General features: G+C 35.3%; 1 protein-coding gene across 1 annotated transcript in view; it reads right to left on the bottom strand.

Moving 5' to 3' along the window:
• Positions 1-4493: 4493 nt before the first annotated feature.
• Positions 4494-20325, bottom strand: part of LIPI (lipase I) — a 46908-nt gene continuing 31076 nt past the window's right edge. Inside the window, exons 9-10 of the mRNA XM_004588654.3 lie at positions 9578-9689; positions 4494-4674 (exon numbers count right to left, since the gene is read on the bottom strand). Coding sequence (XP_004588711.3) covers positions 4494-4674; positions 9578-9689 — 293 coding nt within the window. The remainder of the gene's footprint in view (positions 4675-9577; positions 9690-20325) is intronic.

Genomic DNA, 20325 nt, shown 5'->3' with positions numbered 1-20325 from the left:
ATAACAGACTGTTTCTAACACGATGTGAATAATTAAGTGCATTATTCAACTGCTACCAGCAGTTGACAAACTATTAATAACTACTGCTCAGTCTTTGGAGTATATGTAAATTAATTTTCCTAAATGTTCTATAATAATAGTTAACTATAACAATTAGTGGATTTTTTGATTTTGTAATAATAATAATAATTGAACAACAAAGCAATTTTTAAACTTCCAAGAGAGGTTTAGTTTCAAATAATTGCAAATACACATTTTATTTGCAAAACTTTAGAAATTTTATTTATCACTTGAATTTCTTTCCTTACAAATGAAGTGAAAGAAACTATTTCATGATATTGTGGTAAGGATTGCAATAATACTTGGGATGTAGTGGATGATAAATGTATTTACTATGATTCCTCTGGGAAGCATTTACTAATTTAAAAAGAAAGCTTAAGAATATCTCTTAGGTGTATAAATATTTATTACTATTGTCACTTTAAGATTTTATTTTGTTTTTATTCTAAAGGAAGAGTTTCAGGGGGAGAGAGTGAGGGAAAGAGAGAGAGGGGGAAAGAGAAATAGAGAGAGACAGAGGGAGAGAGAGCATGAGAGATACAGTAAGATCTTTAATCCACTGGCTTATTCCTCAATTGTCTACATTGGCAGGGGGGTGGGTCAGTTCAAAGCCTGGGTCATGAAACTTTCTGCATTTCCCAACGGGATGCAGTGGTGCAAACACTCAGTTTATATTTCGCCGATTTTTAAAACACATTAGCAAGGAGTTGAAATCGGAAATTGTTCAGTTGAGGATGCTGGCATTGCAGGCGGCAACTTAACTGTTACTCCACAATACCAACCACAAGTGCACAAATCTTTTAAAAAGTCAGTATTTGACATAAACACTTCTAACTTAAATTTTAGATAGATAGATAGATGATAGATAGATAGATAGATAGATAGATAGATAGATGATAGATAGAGAGAGAGAGAGAGAGAGAGAGAGAGAGAGAGAGAGAGAGATGTTAGATAATTTTAGGATATAAATATTGGAAAACTAAACTTTATCTTTCTACACCAGTTCACTAGTTGCCTAAAATGAAAAGTTAATTTGAGCGCAAATAACCCAGAAGATAAAGTCCCCACTATGATAGGAATTTCCCATGAGTGCATATTTATTTTCCTGCATTTCTTAGTTACTAATGCTCAGAGGCTCCTTACATGTGCAATGACTGTTACAGGTGAGGATTCTGCTTATGCAGTTGGCACAGTGGGAAGTATAAGGGATAAGGTATTTTTGATTAATTATTTCAGCAAAATAGATAAATCTGAATTAAATAATTTCTGATTTGGTAAGTCTGTTGCTTGAGCTGTGTATTTCAGAATAAAAGGAATAAGAAATTGAAATGATGAACCAATCAGAAAAGGAAAGAATAGAAACATTCAGTGCCCACCACAAATTAAACATATAATCTCCTGTGTCACTCAAAATATGTACAATGAATTAAAAGACGAAGATAAAAAGAAAACAAACCATTTTATGAGGAAACAAAATGGATTGTTAAGTACAATTATACACACTTGTAATTACTTGCAGTCATACCTTGTTGAAATTTGTATTAATTACTGGATGTTTATATAATAATTATAATGCATTCATAACAGTGAAATAAATATGCTATGGTTTTCTTGATTTTAAAATGCAGAAACTATTGATATAAAATGTGGAAATTATTGTGTATAACTAAATAATTACTACCTGGAATTATAACAACTTTCAGGCACACTAAAGACAGAATTTTTATTTTTAAACATTAATATTTTATACAACTTTATTCATACAACTACACAGATAACTTAAAGCAAATAATTCTAACAATGAAATTAGAATTAAAGTACCTTTTATCTCAATATAATCCTGTGTTGTTTCTACAACTACTTAGATATATTCTTTTGTGCTAAGTAATGGCTCCAACAACATACCAAAGTGCACTTACACTTGTCTCAAAAACACTCGTTCTCATTTGATAGCTTAGTCTGTGAATGGGCTTCAAAAAGGTTGTTGAAAAATGAATTAACATATACAACGTTAAAATGACTAAAGGATAAAAAAATGCACATTTTCCACCAATTTTTTGAAGAACCCTCATATTCATGGCGACATAAAAGTGCAATATCTCTGGCCTCCTTAGAGTTCAAGCTTACAGGACAAGAAACATAATTTCTATTCTATGTTTAGTGGAAATTGCCTCTTAATCTGACAGATACAGAGATCATTTAGAGACTGAAAATTTTACATTAATAGACCATAAAGACAAGGGTCCTGATTGCTGTGTGCTTTCCTAGGAAATGATGATACTGAAATGATGATACTGATTTTCTTCTGAAATATCCTGCACATCTTGAAACTTCTTGAAGAATTCATCAATATTTGATGAAAAGTAAAAAACGATAAGATGATTCCCCAGGATGTGATTATAATGGCATCCTACTTATTGCTTCTCACTGAATGAATTTCCTAATAGTGAGCATTATGAAATATCTTTTATTTCAAAATCTTGCTCCCTTTCTTCCTAGTGAATATAGATTATATAATACAGAACAGTTTCATCTATTATGCCCATTTTACATTTCAAAATTTTTTACTCTTATATTAAAAAAATGTTGGAATATAGTTTACAAGCCAAATAGATGCGTGCATGAACATAAAGGGAAACCATGGTAGTCAATGAGGGAGAGATTTCTGGCCATACACTAATCTATTTCTGCTCACTCTCAGCTGGTATAGGTTGTTAACACAATTCACATATTCAAAAACGTATCAACTTGTGAGGAATTCTTAGTGTTCTTAGCATTTCCCAGGTATTTTATTTTTGGTATTACAAGTTGTTCTATGGCAAACATGTGTACTCACATAAAGAGCACAAGGACAGTGAGAAATATGTGTGATTGTGAAAAGACGAACTAAGGAAAAGAACTGCCTGATTCTATTATCTTCAAAATTTGTTACACGGGATGGTGTCACATTATTACTATTATTAAAATATTTTTCAACTTTTTTAAAAGCAAAGTTACAAAAAGAGAGGTGGAGGGACAGAGAGAAATAAACAGAGACAGAGAGAGAAAGAGAGATCGTCCATTCACTGCTTCACTTCTTAAAATGGCCACAATGTCCTGGGCTGGACCAGGCCAAATCCAGGGACCAGGAGTTTTTCCAGGTCTCCCATATGGAAACAGGACATGAACACCTGTGCCAAATTCTGTTGCTTTCCCAGGAACGTTAGCAGGGAGATAGAACAGAAATGGAGTAGCCAGGACTTGAAATGATACCCATAATACCACAGTGCCTGAGTTCCTATAACATTATCATTAAATGGAGTAATCTGCGTTTTAATTGACCAATCAAGGCAGGTGTTGATAAAACCATTTTTCTTCAGGACGCTATAGTTTATATCCAAGATCCTTATTCCTTCCCTTATATTCTTTTTTTTTAATTGGAAAGGCAGAAATACAGAGAGGAGGAGAGGCAGAGAGGAAGATCTTCCGTCTGATGGTTCACAATCCCCACCACAAGCGGCCGCAATGGCTGGAGCTGAGCCAAACTGAATCCAGGAGCCAGGAGATCTTCCAGGTCTCCCACGCAGGTGCAGGGTCCCACGGCTTAGGGCTGTTCTCAACTGCTTTCCCAGGCCACAGGCAGGGAGCTGTATGGGAAGTGGGGCTACCGGGATTAGAACCAGCGCCAATATGGGATTTTAGCACGTTCAAGGCGAGGACTTTAACTGCTAGGCTATCGCGCCAGGCCCTCTTTCCCTTATGTTCTTGGAATTGTATATGTAGTCACTCATAGCACCTTATGTAAAGAGCTTGAAAAGTGAACCTTTTTCTTTTTCTAGCTAAAAAGTAATGAAACTAGAAAAAGAAGTCATTAAAAGTCACAATGAGTTTTACCATCTATATACATATATTTATATCTATATCCACATATTTCACTGTAAGATTTTCAGCCATTGATTCTCATCTAAAGAGTGCATGAAAGAATTTTCAAGCATCTGGCAACAGTTAAGGATATCTGAGAACATCTGTGAAAGTTGGTAGTGGAATATATGTTTATTATGGTACAAAAAAATTCATAATATGCCTTTCCATAAGTTTTGGAGGATTTGTTGCATCTATATTTTTCGATATGCATTGCCTATATATTTGCCCTGTACCTTATTGATTGAGCACATTATTGATAAGTTTGCAGGACTGGCATTTGTCTTACTATTTTGATCATTTTGCTTTCATATGAAATGATGACATCATTTTTCTTTGCTTGGATTATGTGATTTGAATATAAAGTCCATGCAAGCCAAAAATTTGAAAATGTTTCTTTGCTTTTCTGATATTCCAATTTTGATGGAAATGGATTCTGAAATACAAGTAAGCAAAAGTTCTGAAGTAGTTACTCTACATAGCAATTTTCTGGGGTTTGAAAGGTAACGTGTTGAAATTAAAGTTTCATTTTCTTACCGTTCTGGATATGTCAGTGATTTTAACATGAGACTCCGAATCCTGTATTTGCATGAGGAACACTGTAATTTTGAATTCTGGAAATATGTCAAAACAATGCTGGAGATATTTACAACATCTCTGAAAAATTGCACAAGAATCTTGACTTCTTGAAATTCATGAAATGGTTGGCTTTTCCTAAAAAAAAAAATGGTTCATATATTTACATGGTAAAAATTGCTCAAATCAATGTGATGTTCTTGGGATACAGAAAACAACCAAAGAGGGGAAAAAGGCAAGCATAATATTTGTTATCATAACTTAGATTGTAAATTGCAATATAATAATAATTATAGTGATAAAAATGTGTGTGTCTCCACATGGAAACTTTTTGAAAATTCTTCCTGGGGGAAAAAAAAATGAGATACCATGTCTTTTGAGAATAGGCATTTAGGTTGAATATCTATGTAAAATGAGAAAAACAGTCTTATATTTATTTTTTTTCATGTTCTTTAATAATTTTGATTTCCTCAGAGATGAGATAGCTCCTTTTCTTGCACTACTTCATAGAGAATTTTCTAATTATTTGAGTAACTTATGAAAGACTGAATTTCCAAAGCAAAAATTATAGGCACTATTTTAGCAGTATAAATTCCAGGGGCCAGATCATGTACATAGAGTTGTAGCAAAGCTTTCTGTACTTGGCCATATTGAACTATCCCAAAGGTCCTTTCAGGAAGTACTCAGCCAAAATAGAAACAAAGCCATGAACCAGTTCTGTATTCCATTCATTCCCCACCGCTGTGAGTCTGCAGTCTTTTATTGCAATATGGGCAACTGTACATACCCTGCTACACTTTCTTCATGTATATAAAACTTAGCGTAAAGGATAAAAAGAAGGCAGGGCATGGGGGGTGGGAAGGAAACACGAAAACGGATGGAGGGCTATGGCAAAGGAGTGAAAGGTACAGGAGAGAAGGTAGGAAAGAATGGAGAGGACTTGCCTGAGTACAGATGGCAACCACACACAGAAATTGGGGCAAGACCAGTGGGCCCCAACTCTCCCCGCCATCTCTAACCTGTCCCTGCTCTGGGTCCTCTCAGCAGCTAAACCCAAACGACATCATCATCCCTCTAAGAGTCCATCTCTGCTCACAGATGACAGTGTCATTGAGCAATTGTCTTTTATTTTATAATTGTCATTTTATAATTGTCATCCTAAGAACTTTTTGTCATTTCTCAGGAATATTTCAAGGTCAGCATGCCAGATGAAAATATGTAACTGATTTTCACCCACAAATTTAAACCGAGCTTTCAAACAGTTTGCTCAAGGCAACCAAATCTTTACCTCTGATTGAGGCTGATAAAATCAGTTTGATATAAATACATCCACTGCTACTCATCAATCAATGTGCATATCTCACAGCTGCCTAAAACTCAACAGCTCAAATATAAATAAGTAATCAACCCCCAAATTCTCCTTTCATCAAAAAAAGAGCAAACGGAAAATGAAACATTTTAAAATACGTATTATTATTTTACTTATTATTTTTTATTTATCATTTAAGTGAAAGACAGACTTGCAAAGAGGGGGAGAGACAGAGATCACTTCCAAAATTGCCAGAGTGTGACAGCTGGGCCAGGACAAAGCCAGGAGCTTCACCAGGTTCCTTCAAGAACTCGGGGGAGAGAGAGAGAGAGAGAGAAAGAGAGAGAGAGAGAAAGTCTTCTATCCACTGTTTCACTCCCCAAATAGCTGCAATGACTGGAGTTGGTCCAATATGAAGCCAGGATCCAGGAGCTGCCTCCGGGAGGCACATGTGGGTACAGAGGCCCAAGCACTTAGGCTATCCCCTGCTGTTTTCCAAGGTGACAAATAGGGAACTGGATCATAAGTGCAGCAGTTGGGACTGAAACCAGTGAACCTATGAAATACTGGCACCTGAGGAGAAAGTTTAGCCTACTGTACCATAGTGCCAGCCCATTCATTAACAAATATTTTGACTAAAAAAAAAATAAATACTTTCAACTGGTTTAGGCGGATAGATTATAACATGTGTGTATTCACTTCCATATTTTATGTTTCTTCATTGTAAACTTTGAAAGGAAAAAAGAAACGAAGGATGTTATCTTCGTGGAACTATATGTGTAAAATATGCCGGCCAGCACTCTTTGTTATTAGCAAAACTTAAAAATTGGAAAGAATTGAAAAGATGAGGAAGTAGCATTTGAATTGAATGACCCATTATTTCATAATGTTCTACAGAGGATATAAGGTTTACAAAGAAACCAAAGCTCGTAGTTTCTTTGCCTCCTGAACAATCTGAAACAATGGCTCTAGGACCTATATTAAATACACCATTCCTAAACTGAAGTAGGTTCTGATACCCATGCCTTTGAAAGTATCTTCTTGTTTTCTGATTATATTGACTTACTTTCAAACACTGCTTTTTTCCCCCTCTGGGCTCTGGCAACCCAATAAGTGGACACATTTATCACAACTGTGGTTATGCATGAGTCTCCCTCATTTGTCTCTGACATCCTTGAGAATAATCACCCTATCTATTTCACTTTGGATTACCATTATTTTGTAAAACACCTGAATAAATTTGGTGAGATACGTTGTTAGATTTATTCAAATCTAATCAAGTACATTTCTGAAAATAATGGATAAAAGTCAACTGTGTATTAATAATAAGATATATGCACAATTTTTAGTGACTTAAAGTCACAAATTATAGGAGAATAGTATTACTTGCTACAATAACAGTTTCTCATAATTTTCAAAAAATAGGCAAGAGGGCTTGATGAAAGTAAAAGGCTTCTATTGAAATTCTGCTTATTCTTTAGGAAAGGAGAGAGATTGGTGTCAGTGCAATAGTAGGGTTCAGGTTTGTGTATCGACTGTTCCACTTCCGATCCAGTCCTCTGCTAACAAACCTGGGAAGGCAACAGAAGATGGTCCAAGTGCTTTGGTTCTTGCAGAGCAAGTTTCTGGCTCATGACTACAGGTTGGGTGAATTGCAACCATTGTGGATATGAGGGTCATGAATTAACAGATGGAGTGTTTCTCTCTCCTTTCTGCTTCTTTCTTATTTATATTGTTAGATTTATTCAAACCTAATACAGTACATTTCTGACAATAATAAATAAAAATCAAGTGAACATGTATTAATAATAAGGTATATGCACCTCTTTCCTTTCCTCCCCCTTTTCCAGTGAACTGAAATAACTCTAACGAAACAAAGAAGAGAAAGAACACGAATACTTGCTTTTCTTCAATTTTCATTTCCAACCACTAAATTTTTACTGTGATACCTGTATGGACTTTAAGAAAATTAAACTTATATGATCTAATATTAAAATATTTATCTATGAAGTTTAAAACAACTGAGTATGATTTTTTTAACACAGGATATCATTTCTAAAGGTGAACATGATGATCTATGAGTGATGGTATTCTTGCCAAGTGTAGAGATCCTCAACATTTTTTCGACCTTATATGTTTAAAAATAATTACCTCTAGATTCCAAGCTTTAAAAACTTGTATCTGCTAACCAAGCAGTATTTACTATTAGCTATGGATTTTCATATTGTTTCAATTTTTCTAAGCACTGCTAATACTTCAGCATTAATACTTTAACTGTAGAGTGAAGTAATACTACCATTGCTTGAATATTAATACACAAATAAATAAATGGGAAGGAATTTTGTCCCTGGATGACATATATTGGTTGAATAAGTTTTCTAATAAGTTTTCTAATAAGTTTTCTAAGCAGGTCCAGCACATGTAAGATCTAATCAATTCAGGCACCATGACAGTTGTAAAGATTGAGATACCAACTGTGCCTTTTGAAATTTCAATGCCATTAATAATTTAGAATTTAAATTGAGTTGTGGTAAGGCTATCCATAACAAAAAAAGTTTATATTCTATTCATGTTCCTGTAAGCCTTGTGAAAGCAACTCCAGTACTTACTGACTTTCTAGCAGTCTAACATAACTGTTTGGTAACCATGATATCAACAGTAACATTTCTTCATATCATTTTCACTTAAGAGCAAATTAATTTCTTAGTTTTAGAATCTATTAAACACAAAAAATATGCATTCAAGAAATTCAAAAGCTAAGAAAGCTTTTCAAAAGAGTAGATACCATTAAAAATAAGTAAAACAGAGAAAAGAGAATGGTCCAATGATTGAAAGTACCAGTTACCACAACTCCATCCCACTTCAGAGTTCAATTCTGAGTTCTAGTTTCTCATTCTAGCTTCTTGCTAACGTGAACTCTGACAGGCAACAAAGATGCTCAAGCAACTGGGTCCCTATCCCTCACCTAGGAGACCAGAACTGAGCTTCAAGATGATGGCTCTAGCTCCAGGCTTGCCATAATTACTGTGAACATTGGTACCAGAGAATAAAACTGATCCTATTAGTTAGCTCTCTCTTCTTTTTCCTCCTTTATATCTGCATCTCTCTCAACTACACAGATTAAAAAGCAAAACCACTTTGGGGTGTTGTGCACCACCTGTAACTGCACTTTCTAACTCTTCACTTCTCTCTGTGTTTCAAATCAATCAATATATACATTTTAATTAATACATACTTGTACATAACACATAAAAATTAGATGAAAGATTGAAAAAAATCACAATTCACCCAAAGTATTTGAGGATTTTATGCCTGAGGGTGGTTTGATCAAATGCCAAAATTATATCACCTTGTTATTGGCAAAATTAATAAATGTGTATTTACACTATTGTGAATACAATGGTTTGGAAAACATGAAAAGTAACAAATTAAATGGGTGGGAATAATACTGAACTAGCAATGAAATGATGAAAAGGAAAGAAAATGTTTTGTTTTTCTACTAATTTCAGTTTTGTTGTGAGCTAATGATATAACAAAAATTACATAATCTCTTTTATTCTTTGCATTTTTCTCTGTAAAATAAATTATATTAAGCATATGAAGTCCTATTAATATTTAACATTTTTATATTTTTGGATATCTGATCTGCATTATTTGGATTATTCACTGGACTGTATTCTCAGGAAAACAGACATTTAATTCATGAAAGAAAATACATTGAACTTGACTTACTCATAGAGCTTTGACTCTTCAGCCACTCCAAGATGGTTTAATAATTTAAGTGAAAGATTACCAGCATTCATAGTGTTATCCAGAGAAACTATACTAAGAACAAAATAATAGGCTACAAAATAAAAATAGAAAATAGAGTTCATATTAATTTTAAACATTTTTTATTACATGAAACAAACACACATATTATGTAGTCCAGGTTTATATTACATACGCAAATAGTGTTACTTAGAATCATTCATTTGGTCAATCGGCACTATGTTGTATTTCCTTTTTGTCATGTTTTGAGTAGACCTAAAAACAAATGAAAAAATGCCAGATACGGACTTTGTGAAGATTTGACCAAATAGATTTTAAATATTAACTATTCTCAAATCAGAAAGTTTTAGAATTAGACTTAATCAAGTGATTTTTTTTGTTTTTTAATAACCTAACATAATTATAGTAAGATTCCTTAATTATTGGGTTAATAATCCCAACTTAATTTGTTTGAAAAAAATAATCCTCCATTATACTGGCTGCTCAAGAACCATTGGAGACTTAAATAAAATTACATTGAATACATAAAAGTAATTCTCACTTAAAAAGTCCTCAATAAAACTTGATGCAGTACAGATTTCAGAGACAAGGATACAGAATTCATGCTGGTATTCATACAGTTAGGGTATATGGGAAGTCTCAACTCTGCATTATCCCAAGTTATTTGCACACTCCTGTAGAAGACAATGTGTGTGAGAGAGTTTTTACGAATACATACATTACAGAACAGAAAGCAGAATGCATGACATTTTCCAAGAGAAATAGATAAAATGTTTCATGCTGATAAATGCTGTCATGAAATAGTCAAGAGTGATGTAATGCCTGTAGTCCATATTCATTACTGCCTCAACTAAGGTAATAGATTTAAATTTTGACTTCATCAATTTTACACAAGAGATATAAAGGAACACTTCTTTTTCTAAGTTGTATTTATTTTTATTTGAAAGGCTTATTTATTGAGAGCTCAAGTGATCTTCTATCTTCTGATTCACTCCCCACTTAGCTGTAACAGCCAGAGCTGACATCATCTGCTGCTTTTCCAGGCCATAAACAGAGAGCTAGACAGGAAGTGGAGTAACCAAGACTAGAATTGTGCCCATGTGGGATGCCAGCAGTTGCAGGTGGAGGATGAGCCTGTTGAGCTGGCCCCAAAGAACATTTCTTATTTTGAAAAGACTGCCTAGGTTCAGATGAAATACTTTAGTCTATGTTGTACATAAAATGGGCATGTGAACTTGCTTAGATGGTTTTTGGCTGCATGACATACTGTGATACTACACAATAAGATCCTATCCTACTAGGAATTTGAAAACTAGCTATAACATGGAAACAGAGGATAAAGTGCCAGTGTCTGCTCAGAAACAAGAAACATGATGCCAAGTGACAGTCGAAGTGACAGACTAAAAGTTCCTGTACAAAGTCAGGGACTTTAGCTCTCTGACTAATCACTGAATGGGGAATGAGAAAAATTCCTCCAACTTGTTCTTGTTCTATGTGAATTTTAGATTAAGAAAAAAAAAGTTGTGCTTAATTCGGCAGCAGATATACTAAAAAAAAAAAGTTAACTGGTCCCAGCACCATGGTCTAGTGGCTAAAGTCCTCCCTTGCATGCGCCAAAATCCCATATGGGCATCAATTTTAATTCTGACAGCCCCACTTCCCATTCAGCTCCTTGCTTGTGACCTGGGAAAGCAGTGGAAGACAGCCCAAAGCCTTGGGACCCTGCACCCACATGGCATCCTATAAGCAGCTCCTGGCTCCTGGCTTTGGACCGGCTCAGCTCTGGCCATTATGGTCACTTGGGGAGTGAATCATCAGATAGAAGATCGTCCTCTCTGTCTCTCCTCCACACTGTGTATCTGCCTTTGTAATAAATGAATAAATAAATAATAAAAAATAAAGTTAACTGAAACTAAATAAAATTAAAGTTGGACTAGTCACTTGGTGAAGAATCTCCAAAATATACAGAAAAATTCTCCAGAATTATGGCTATTTGTCTCAGGAACAACTTTTTCTGAAAGGAAGACATCGAAGTGTTGGTTTGTGAGAACTTTGTGTAATATAGGAAGACACAAGTCTTTATGATTAAATAGCACAGGTTTTATTCGATAATTTTTAATCTACACAGAAAAAGACAATGACCCCGGAAAACAAAACTACAGCAAAATAAGTCAATATTTCTGAGAGGTAAACACTTCAAAAAGGAAAGAATTACAGTGGTAAACAATGAAAAAATAATCATAAAACAAAAGAATATTTTCAATGTGCTGAACAAAAATAACTTCTAATTTAGCAATGTATCCTGAATTATATTTTCATGTTTAAGTAAGGGGAAGATGACATTTTCAGAAGAGAAAAAGGCCTGAGAGTGATTACTGCTGAAAAGTCATTGGGAAGATACATATTTACAAGAAAGGAACTACACCCCAATTAAAGAATAGGGGAGGGGGAAGAGACAAGAAATAACAACAACAACAATAACAAAAACAGAAGTTGTGAAATGTGACTGAATATTTATTGTAATGGTATTATCAAGACTAAATATTGATTGTTAAAAACAGCCAAAAGAAAAACACAACAAAATAGCTTGGACAGAACCCTCGGAGTATGTACACATTGAGACTCTGGGTTGATATGATGTGGCAGTTCCTCATCCCTGGGTACTGGGACATGTGCAAAGTCATGAATGGTTCCCTGCTTTGTGTCGCCCCTTCCCTCAGGAACAACAAGAAGAAATAGCAAATTTGGAAGCAATGAGTTCAACCGATTTTCCCTAAACCTTGATTCTTCCCAACCTGATCAACCACGTAATCATTATTTTAAAAATTAATAAATAGGGCCCGGAGGCGTGGTCTAGCGGCTAAAGTCCTCGCCTTGAAAGCCCCGGGATCCCATATGGGTGCCGCTTCTAATCCCGGCGGCTCCACTTCCCATCCAGCTCCCTGCTTGTGGCCTGGGAAAGCAGTTGAGGACGGCCCAATGCTTTGGGACACTGCACCCGCGTGGGAGACCCGGAAGAGGTTCCAGGTTCCCGGCATCAGACCGGCGCGCATCGGCCCGTTGTGGCTCACTTGGGGAGTGAATCATGGGATGGAAGATCTTCCTCTCTGTCTCTCCTCCTCTCTGTATATCTGGCTGTAATAAAATGAATAAATCTTTAAAAAAAAAACTAATAAATAAATAAATAAATAAATAAATAAATAATAAATAAAGTACCCAAAGATTGAAGAAGAAAAGAAAATAATAAATGGAAAAGGACAAAAGTCATTAAAATTTGCTGAAGGAAAACAGTAAAAAGAAAGTCAATTAAGCAATGAGTCCTTGGAATAAAAACTAATAAAGTTGCGGAACAATTTTGTCTATATTTACATATAAAACTTAAAAAGACACAAACATCTCCTAACTGATTAAGTAGAACATATTAGTCCATACTTAGAAAGCATTAAAAAAGGAATTTTAATTCTTCTAATTCAGCTTTGACAAAGCAAATAAATTTCTTGAAAATCACAAATTACAAAATTTCAACCAAGATGAGATGGAGATTCTAAGTATCCCTAAGACTATTTACAAAACTTAAATTTTTAATTTTAATTCTCCAGAAAGTCTTTTGTATTAAGGTAGTACATAAAGGTGAAGTGGCTTTGTTTGCTTCTAAAGAGGAAACAAAAGCGAAGACCGCAAAGTGCAATGAAGTAACGCTGAATGGTGTTCATAGCCATGAAGAAGGAAGAGGAAGAAGAGAAGAATCATGTATTACTCATTTTGGGACACTGTAAGGCCCTGTGGTTCATTCTAATGACTATCCAATAATTGTTAAAGGAGCACCCTAGAAGAAAATCCCAATTACATTGCCGTCATGAAGTGCCCCGTTGAGCACGGAATCTTCCATGAAGAATATGGAAGACACAATAATATATTTGTTTTCATTGTGGATGCCATGACAAATAATCAAAAGATTGAGTGGGCAATGGAGAAGCCTTATCACATTGATGCAGTCAAGGTCAATGTCATGATCAGATCTGATGCAAACAAGAGGGCATAACTGAATCCTGACTATGATGCTATGGATACTAGCAATAAAGCTGAGACCGTCTAAGTCCTGCTGGTCAATTCTTGATGCATCCTTCTTCATCATAAAAACATTCTCAAACAGTACTCTTCAGACCTAAACAGTTTCACTGAAAAATTATAGCAAATATTTGAACATGAATTAACATCACTATTGTACGAGCCACTCCAGAAAATACAGTAGTACAGAGAAAATCAACCAATTCACTAATGAGGTTGTACAGCCTATAGGTTACTTTCCAGTATTAACTGGAAAGTAAAAGACTGCTCCCATCACTCTCTAACTTAATCCTGGTGCTCTAGCCATTATAATAAAGCAGTAAACTGGAAAACACATGTAAAGATTAGAACAAAATTAAGAAAAGCATTTATACTTATATATGAAATCAGTTTACATAGGATATTCCAGTGTAATTTTAACATCTTAGAAAAAATAGGTCATTTAGATTTCAGAAAACAAGCTGATTAAAAATGACTCAATACTATTCCTATATGTTTATAATGAACATGGTAAATCTAAGTTTTTACAATCAACTTTGGCATCAGTTGTTTTTTTTAAAGAATTATTCATTTTAATTGCAAAGTCAGATATATGGAGAGGAGGAGAGACAGAGAGGAAGATCCTCTTCTGTTGATTCACTCCCGAAGCTGCCTGGCTAGAGCTGAGCTGATGCAAAGCCAGGAGCTGGGAGTTTCTTCCAGGTCTCCAACATGGGTGCAGGGTCCTAAGGCTTTGGGCCATCCTCCACTGCTTTCCCAGGCCACAGTCAGGGACCTGGATGGGAAGTGGGGTGCCAGGATTAGAACTGGAACCCACATGGGATCCCAGAATGTGCAAGAAGAGGACTTTAGCCACTAAGGTACCACGCCAGGCCCCTGGCATCAGTTTAAAAAAAGAATTTAGTTTATATACAACTGGGTTCTATACACCTTAAAATGGCTATAGATTACTATTCAGTTGGCTCGTGTTTATTTTCAGTGTAGTATTTAGCATTTTATAGTGTCGAAGTGTACTTTTGCTGAACCTGGCTTCTTTTTTTTTCGGTAAGTCTAGACTGGCTTATAACTCTAACAAGACATATGTCAACAGTTTAGGTGCACAACAGTTATAGGAGGGGTATGCAGGGAAATCTTCAATGCCCTAGTGAGGAGTAACTAATCTTTGTATCCTACCTAGTAAGATATAAAAGTCCATGCTGACTGCTTCCTGTCTGATTTTAGGCTTTCCTTATTGTTCTCTATCTATTCTAGATTTTTTGTTTGTTTGTTTGGTTGGTTATTTGTTTGTTTTGAGGGGTTTCCAGAGCGATCCTGATGATCATTGCTAGAGAAGGTGTGAACCCAAATGTCAATGAATAAGTCACAGGATGTGTTAAAGAACTTGCATTTTTTTTAACATATTGGTTACTCAATACTATGTCCACTAATTCCATAATGTTATAAATTGTTGCTAATGTTATGTTGGGGCTTTTAATTGATTGGGATGATACACGGCCGGCTCTACCTTCAGACCAGAGATGGTCTCCCCAAGAAGCCATTTAACTTATCTGGACAATGAGATACTGGACTTTATGCTTGTTATATGCTTGCAATGAAAGAATCTCAACTGAACTTGAACTGTGGCAATACAGCAAGGTGGAGAAATCCACCATGGGGGGAGGGTTTGGGGAAGGGGTGGGGGGAATCCCAGTACCTATAAAACTGTGTTACATAATGCATTTTAATTAAAAAAAGGATTTAGTATTCATGCAGCAAATATAGCAGTATATACTGAAAGTTACATTATACTGATGACAGAAATCAAAGAAAACAGAAAGATCTACCATAAATATCAATTAGAAAACTCAACACTGTAGATATTGGTTCTAACTCAAATTTATCTAGAGTTAATTTAATGCTCATCAAAATCCCAAACAAGTGTTAGTAGTCATGGATAATTATATACAATTTAAACTTATATGGACATAGATCTGCACAAACATATCTAAAATAATAAAATGTTTTTAAAAGAAAAATATTACTCTAAATAGTATTAAGACCCACTATATAGTTATATAATCAATATTGTGTGATATTGGGAAATGGCTTAGCATATAAATAAACCTAATTAAATAGAGAATGGAATATAGGCCAAACAGGTAGAGATTCAACATGTTTAACTGTTGATAAGTTGCCAAAGTTCTTCAGCAAAGGATGGAGAAATTAAATTTCCTTGAGAAAAAAACTTGAAACAAAATTAACGCAATTATCTTATGTAACAATGAACCAAAATGGAATTCACACACAAATACAACACATAACACTATAAAATGCCTGGAAAAAAATAAGAGAACATATTTAGGACCTAAGATTCAGCAAAGGGTTCCTTCACTTGATGCTTGCATTATATTGCTAAAATTAAAGAGTGATCAACATATAGCTGGAAATCCAAGATGCCTGAATTGCAAGAAGCCCCGCCACTGACGCTGGCCACAGAACAATACCAGAAAATGAGGAAGGACCCATTTCCAGAGGATTGATTTAGAATAAATTTCAGTGACGAACTGACAGAAGACTATTGAGATTCAGTGAGACAACAATACGAGAGGACAGAACCACCATTTGGTGTCAGCATACAATCCCTTTTGCATCATTAAGGCCAGTTCCTGGCTGGAAATACCATCTTGCCAAGAATGGTTGAGAGGCTGTTGCTTGCAGCTCTGCCAGTGATGGCTTTGGCTTGGGAAGAACTCCGTGCTGACTTTAATCTGTCATAGAGAGCTGATGGGAATTGAGTAATTACTTTTCTTCAGGAAGGGAGTTCATGTTGCCTCGCTCCACAAAGCACTATTCTGTCTGCTGTGGGGCCATAACTAAAATGGGGGAATGGGCAGCTTTTTGCAGTTGAAGCACACTGGGGCCAGGAATGGTTTACCCTGCAGGGTGCATAGTGGTACGTTGGTACTCTGCAACTGAATTTGGGGTATAAGCCATGGGACCAAAACGGTTTATGTTGTAACTGTTCCAGAACAACTGCCTGGTATGAATGCAAGGACATTGAGCTCCATGCAAGACAGATCTTGTGGAATATTTGGGAGGTATTTTGAGGAGTAGGTGGGGGCTTTGTTGGTGAGCTCAACTGCTTGGGTGAGGTGTCCTGCAAACTAGCCAGCCCAAACATCCCAATCCTCACTGACTATAGCCTGAGACAGGTCACCACACCATCTGTGGTGTCACTCTGAAATCTTGCCTTACACAAAAACAGCAGACCACAGTCCCTGATCTCACCCAGCACACACCTCTGAGGCTCAAATGTACATTCCTCAAAGACCTAGAGTTACATTACCAGGGGGAAAAAAACCTTCAAAAATAAAAAAAATAAACTCATGTTGTAGACAGAGAGTTACAAGAAACTCCATGGATCACAAACATCAACACTGATGCACAAGAAACATGAAGAAAGAGGAAAACTGGCGTAACAAAAATAATAATAATACATTACTATGGGACTGTGAATAAGGGGAGATGAGCTAGATGTTTAAAAAGGAATTCAAAGAAATGTTCATAAATTTAATCAAAAACATGGAAAAGGAGTTAAATGAAATAAGTAAATGAGTACTTGCCATGGACTGGAAATTCTACAAAGAGGTATTGAAAAGAAGCAATAACAGAAAGATTAAAAAATAAGTATTCAATTGATAAATTTAATAATCCAGTGCCAACCCTTAGTGATAGACATAATGATGAACATGAAAAAATATTTGATCTAGAATGCAGATTTTTAAATAAAAATATCAGATCAGAAAAAGAACAAAAAAATGAGAAGAACCAAAATCAATGCTCAAATCTATGGGAGAAAATCACCACACACACACACACACACACCCCAAATATCTCAGGAATCCCTAATGAAATTGACGTAAGAATGGCTTACAAAATATATTCACTGAAATCATTGCAGAAAATTTCCTTAACTTAAAGAAAAACATAGACATCTTAATACAGTAAGCATATATAATCCCAAATTGACATGATCATAAAAGATCACCTGATACTTCAACTTCCATATTGAAACACAAAAGAATACCGAAAAGTTCTCAAGAGAGACACATCAGAACTTCTTTTTTTTTTTTTTAGACTTTTAGATTGATTTTTATTGTAAAGTCAGATATGCAGAGAGGAGGAGAGACAGAGAAGAAGATCATCCATGCACAGCTTCACTCGGCATGGAGCCTCAACAGCCAGAGCAGAGTTGATTTGAAGCCAGGAGTCAGGAGCCTCTTCTTGGGGGGTCCCATGTGGGTGCAGAGTCCCAAGGCCCTGGTCCATCCTTGACTGTTCTAGGCCACAAGCAGGGAGCTGGGTGGGAAGCTGGGCTGCCATGATTAGAACCAATGCCCAAAATGGGATCCTGGTGCTTGCAAGGAGAGGACTTTAGCCACTAGGCTACTGTGCCAGGCCTGAAATCATGTAAATTTTAATTGTGCACTTCCACATTCTCAGATAGATGCAAGAATGTTATAATGTTATTGGGTGGTTGTATTTCATAGCGTATTGAAGATCATCACAGTCCACTTTTCCTGGATACAAGCTTTTATGTATACACAGACAATGCCTTGATTGAGAAACAATGTGTAAGGTCATTACCATTCACAAAAGTTACAAAACATTTGAATAATTTGGAATAAATTTAACCAAGGTGGTGAAAGATATCTACAATATAATTATAAAACACTTAAGAGAGAAATAACAGAAGACACCAAGTAATGGAAGAATGTTCCATGTTTAACAGGATTCTCATCATATTGACAGTAGGGTTTTTTCTAATGTAAAACCTACAGACAAGGAGAAAATAAAGAGGTATAATACAAGTCTTAAGAGAAAAAAAATTCCTTGCACACCAGATCACTTTACCAAATGTTCTTGTACATATGACGATGCAATAAAGAGCTTATAGTACAAGCAAAAATTTACACAATTTGTCACCATCTGACAAGAACTACAAGTTACACTTAAGTGTAAGAAATTTCTTAGCAATAATTTCACTGAGCATAGGTAGATTAAATTCTTACAATAAAAAATATAGACTGACTTAATGTATTTAAAAATATAAGACTCTTATATACTCTACCTAAAAGAAATACTCTTTACCAATAAAGATACACATGGATTTATAGAGAAAGGATGGAAAAATATATTCTGGTCGAAGAAAAACCAAAAGCCAGGAGGAATAGTTATACTGATACAAGATAAAATAGACTTTTTATACATTTTATTATTATTATTATCATCTTATGATACAATTCCATAGGCTCCTGGCATTTTCCTTATCCCTTCCCCAATTCCCTCCCTACCCACCTAGTTCCTCTATATCATTACTAAAATATAGTTCTTCATACACAGTCATATGTCCATCTTAGCGGGCATGGACAATGGCAGAGAGTCCAGCATCCTATTGTCAAGATATAGTGAACAGTTTCATTTTAAGTCCATCTTTGTCTGGAAGTAGAAATGCATACTACATTATGTCCTCACCAATGGATGTTAGTCTCCATTTCACGGCTACTGTACATCTCCTCAAATGAAAAGGCATAATACAAAATCAACAATAGAAAGAAAAATAGAAATTTACAATGCCATGAAGTTAAATGACATGTTACTAGATATTACAGTCTCCATTACACAGCTACTATATATCCCCTTAAATGAAAAGCCACAAAACAAAATCAACATCAGGGAGAAGAAAGAAATTAACACACTATGAAGTTAAATAACATGCCACTAAATAACATATAGCTGAAGAAATGTAAATCAAGAACCTTCTTGAAGAAAATGATGCCACTGTATGATCTAGGAGTCATTGAATGATTTAATCAGAAGAAAGTATTTTGAAGAGATGAAACTAACAGAAAACAACAAATCCCATGTGATATAATTTCCACTGATTTTTGTTGGTGAAGTGTGTCTATTCTAGACAATAAATAGATGGGTTTTGTTTTTTAATCCAGTCTAGTAATCTATGACGTTTGATTGAGCTTAAGCCATTTACATTCAGAGTTTAACATGTATGGATGGTACTTTGGTCCTGTCATTTTAGGAATGGGTTGTTCATTGGTTGAGTCTTCTATTGTCATTTTACTGGGATATTCTTCCCATTTGCCCTTGGTTTTGGTAGGTGTTATTCCTCTTCCCTGTCAAGAGAACATCTTGAAGTATCCTTCATAGGGCAGGTTTGAAAGAGGCAAATTCTTTTAACTTTTCTTTACTGTGGAAGAATTTTATTTCATTTTCAAAGACAAAAGAAAGCTTTGCTGGATATGTTATCCTAGGCCAACAATTTTTTTCTTTTAGAATCTGGAATATGTCACTCCACTCTCTTCTTGCCTGTGGAGTTTCCTGTGAGAGGTCTCCTGTGAGTTTAATTGGCATTCTTTTATATGTCAACTGCTTTTTTTAACGTGCACATTTAAGAATCTTTTCCTTATATTTAATTGAAGAGAACTTGAAGATCATGTGTCTTGGTGAAGATTGCTTTTGATCAAGCCTGTTGGGAGTTCTGTGCCCCTCCTGGGTCTTGTTTCCCAATTCTTTATACAGATTAGGGAAATTTTCCTTTATTATTTCATTAAATACATTTGCAAACTCAGCTTCTCTTTCTGTAC

The sequence above is a fragment of the Ochotona princeps genome, chromosome 3 (assembly GCF_030435755.1).
Source record: "Ochotona princeps isolate mOchPri1 chromosome 3, mOchPri1.hap1, whole genome shotgun sequence".
Classification (NCBI taxonomy): domain Eukaryota; kingdom Metazoa; phylum Chordata; class Mammalia; order Lagomorpha; family Ochotonidae; genus Ochotona; species Ochotona princeps.
The sequence above is the reverse complement of the archived record's forward strand: the minus strand, read 5'-3'. Positions and strand labels throughout refer to the sequence as shown.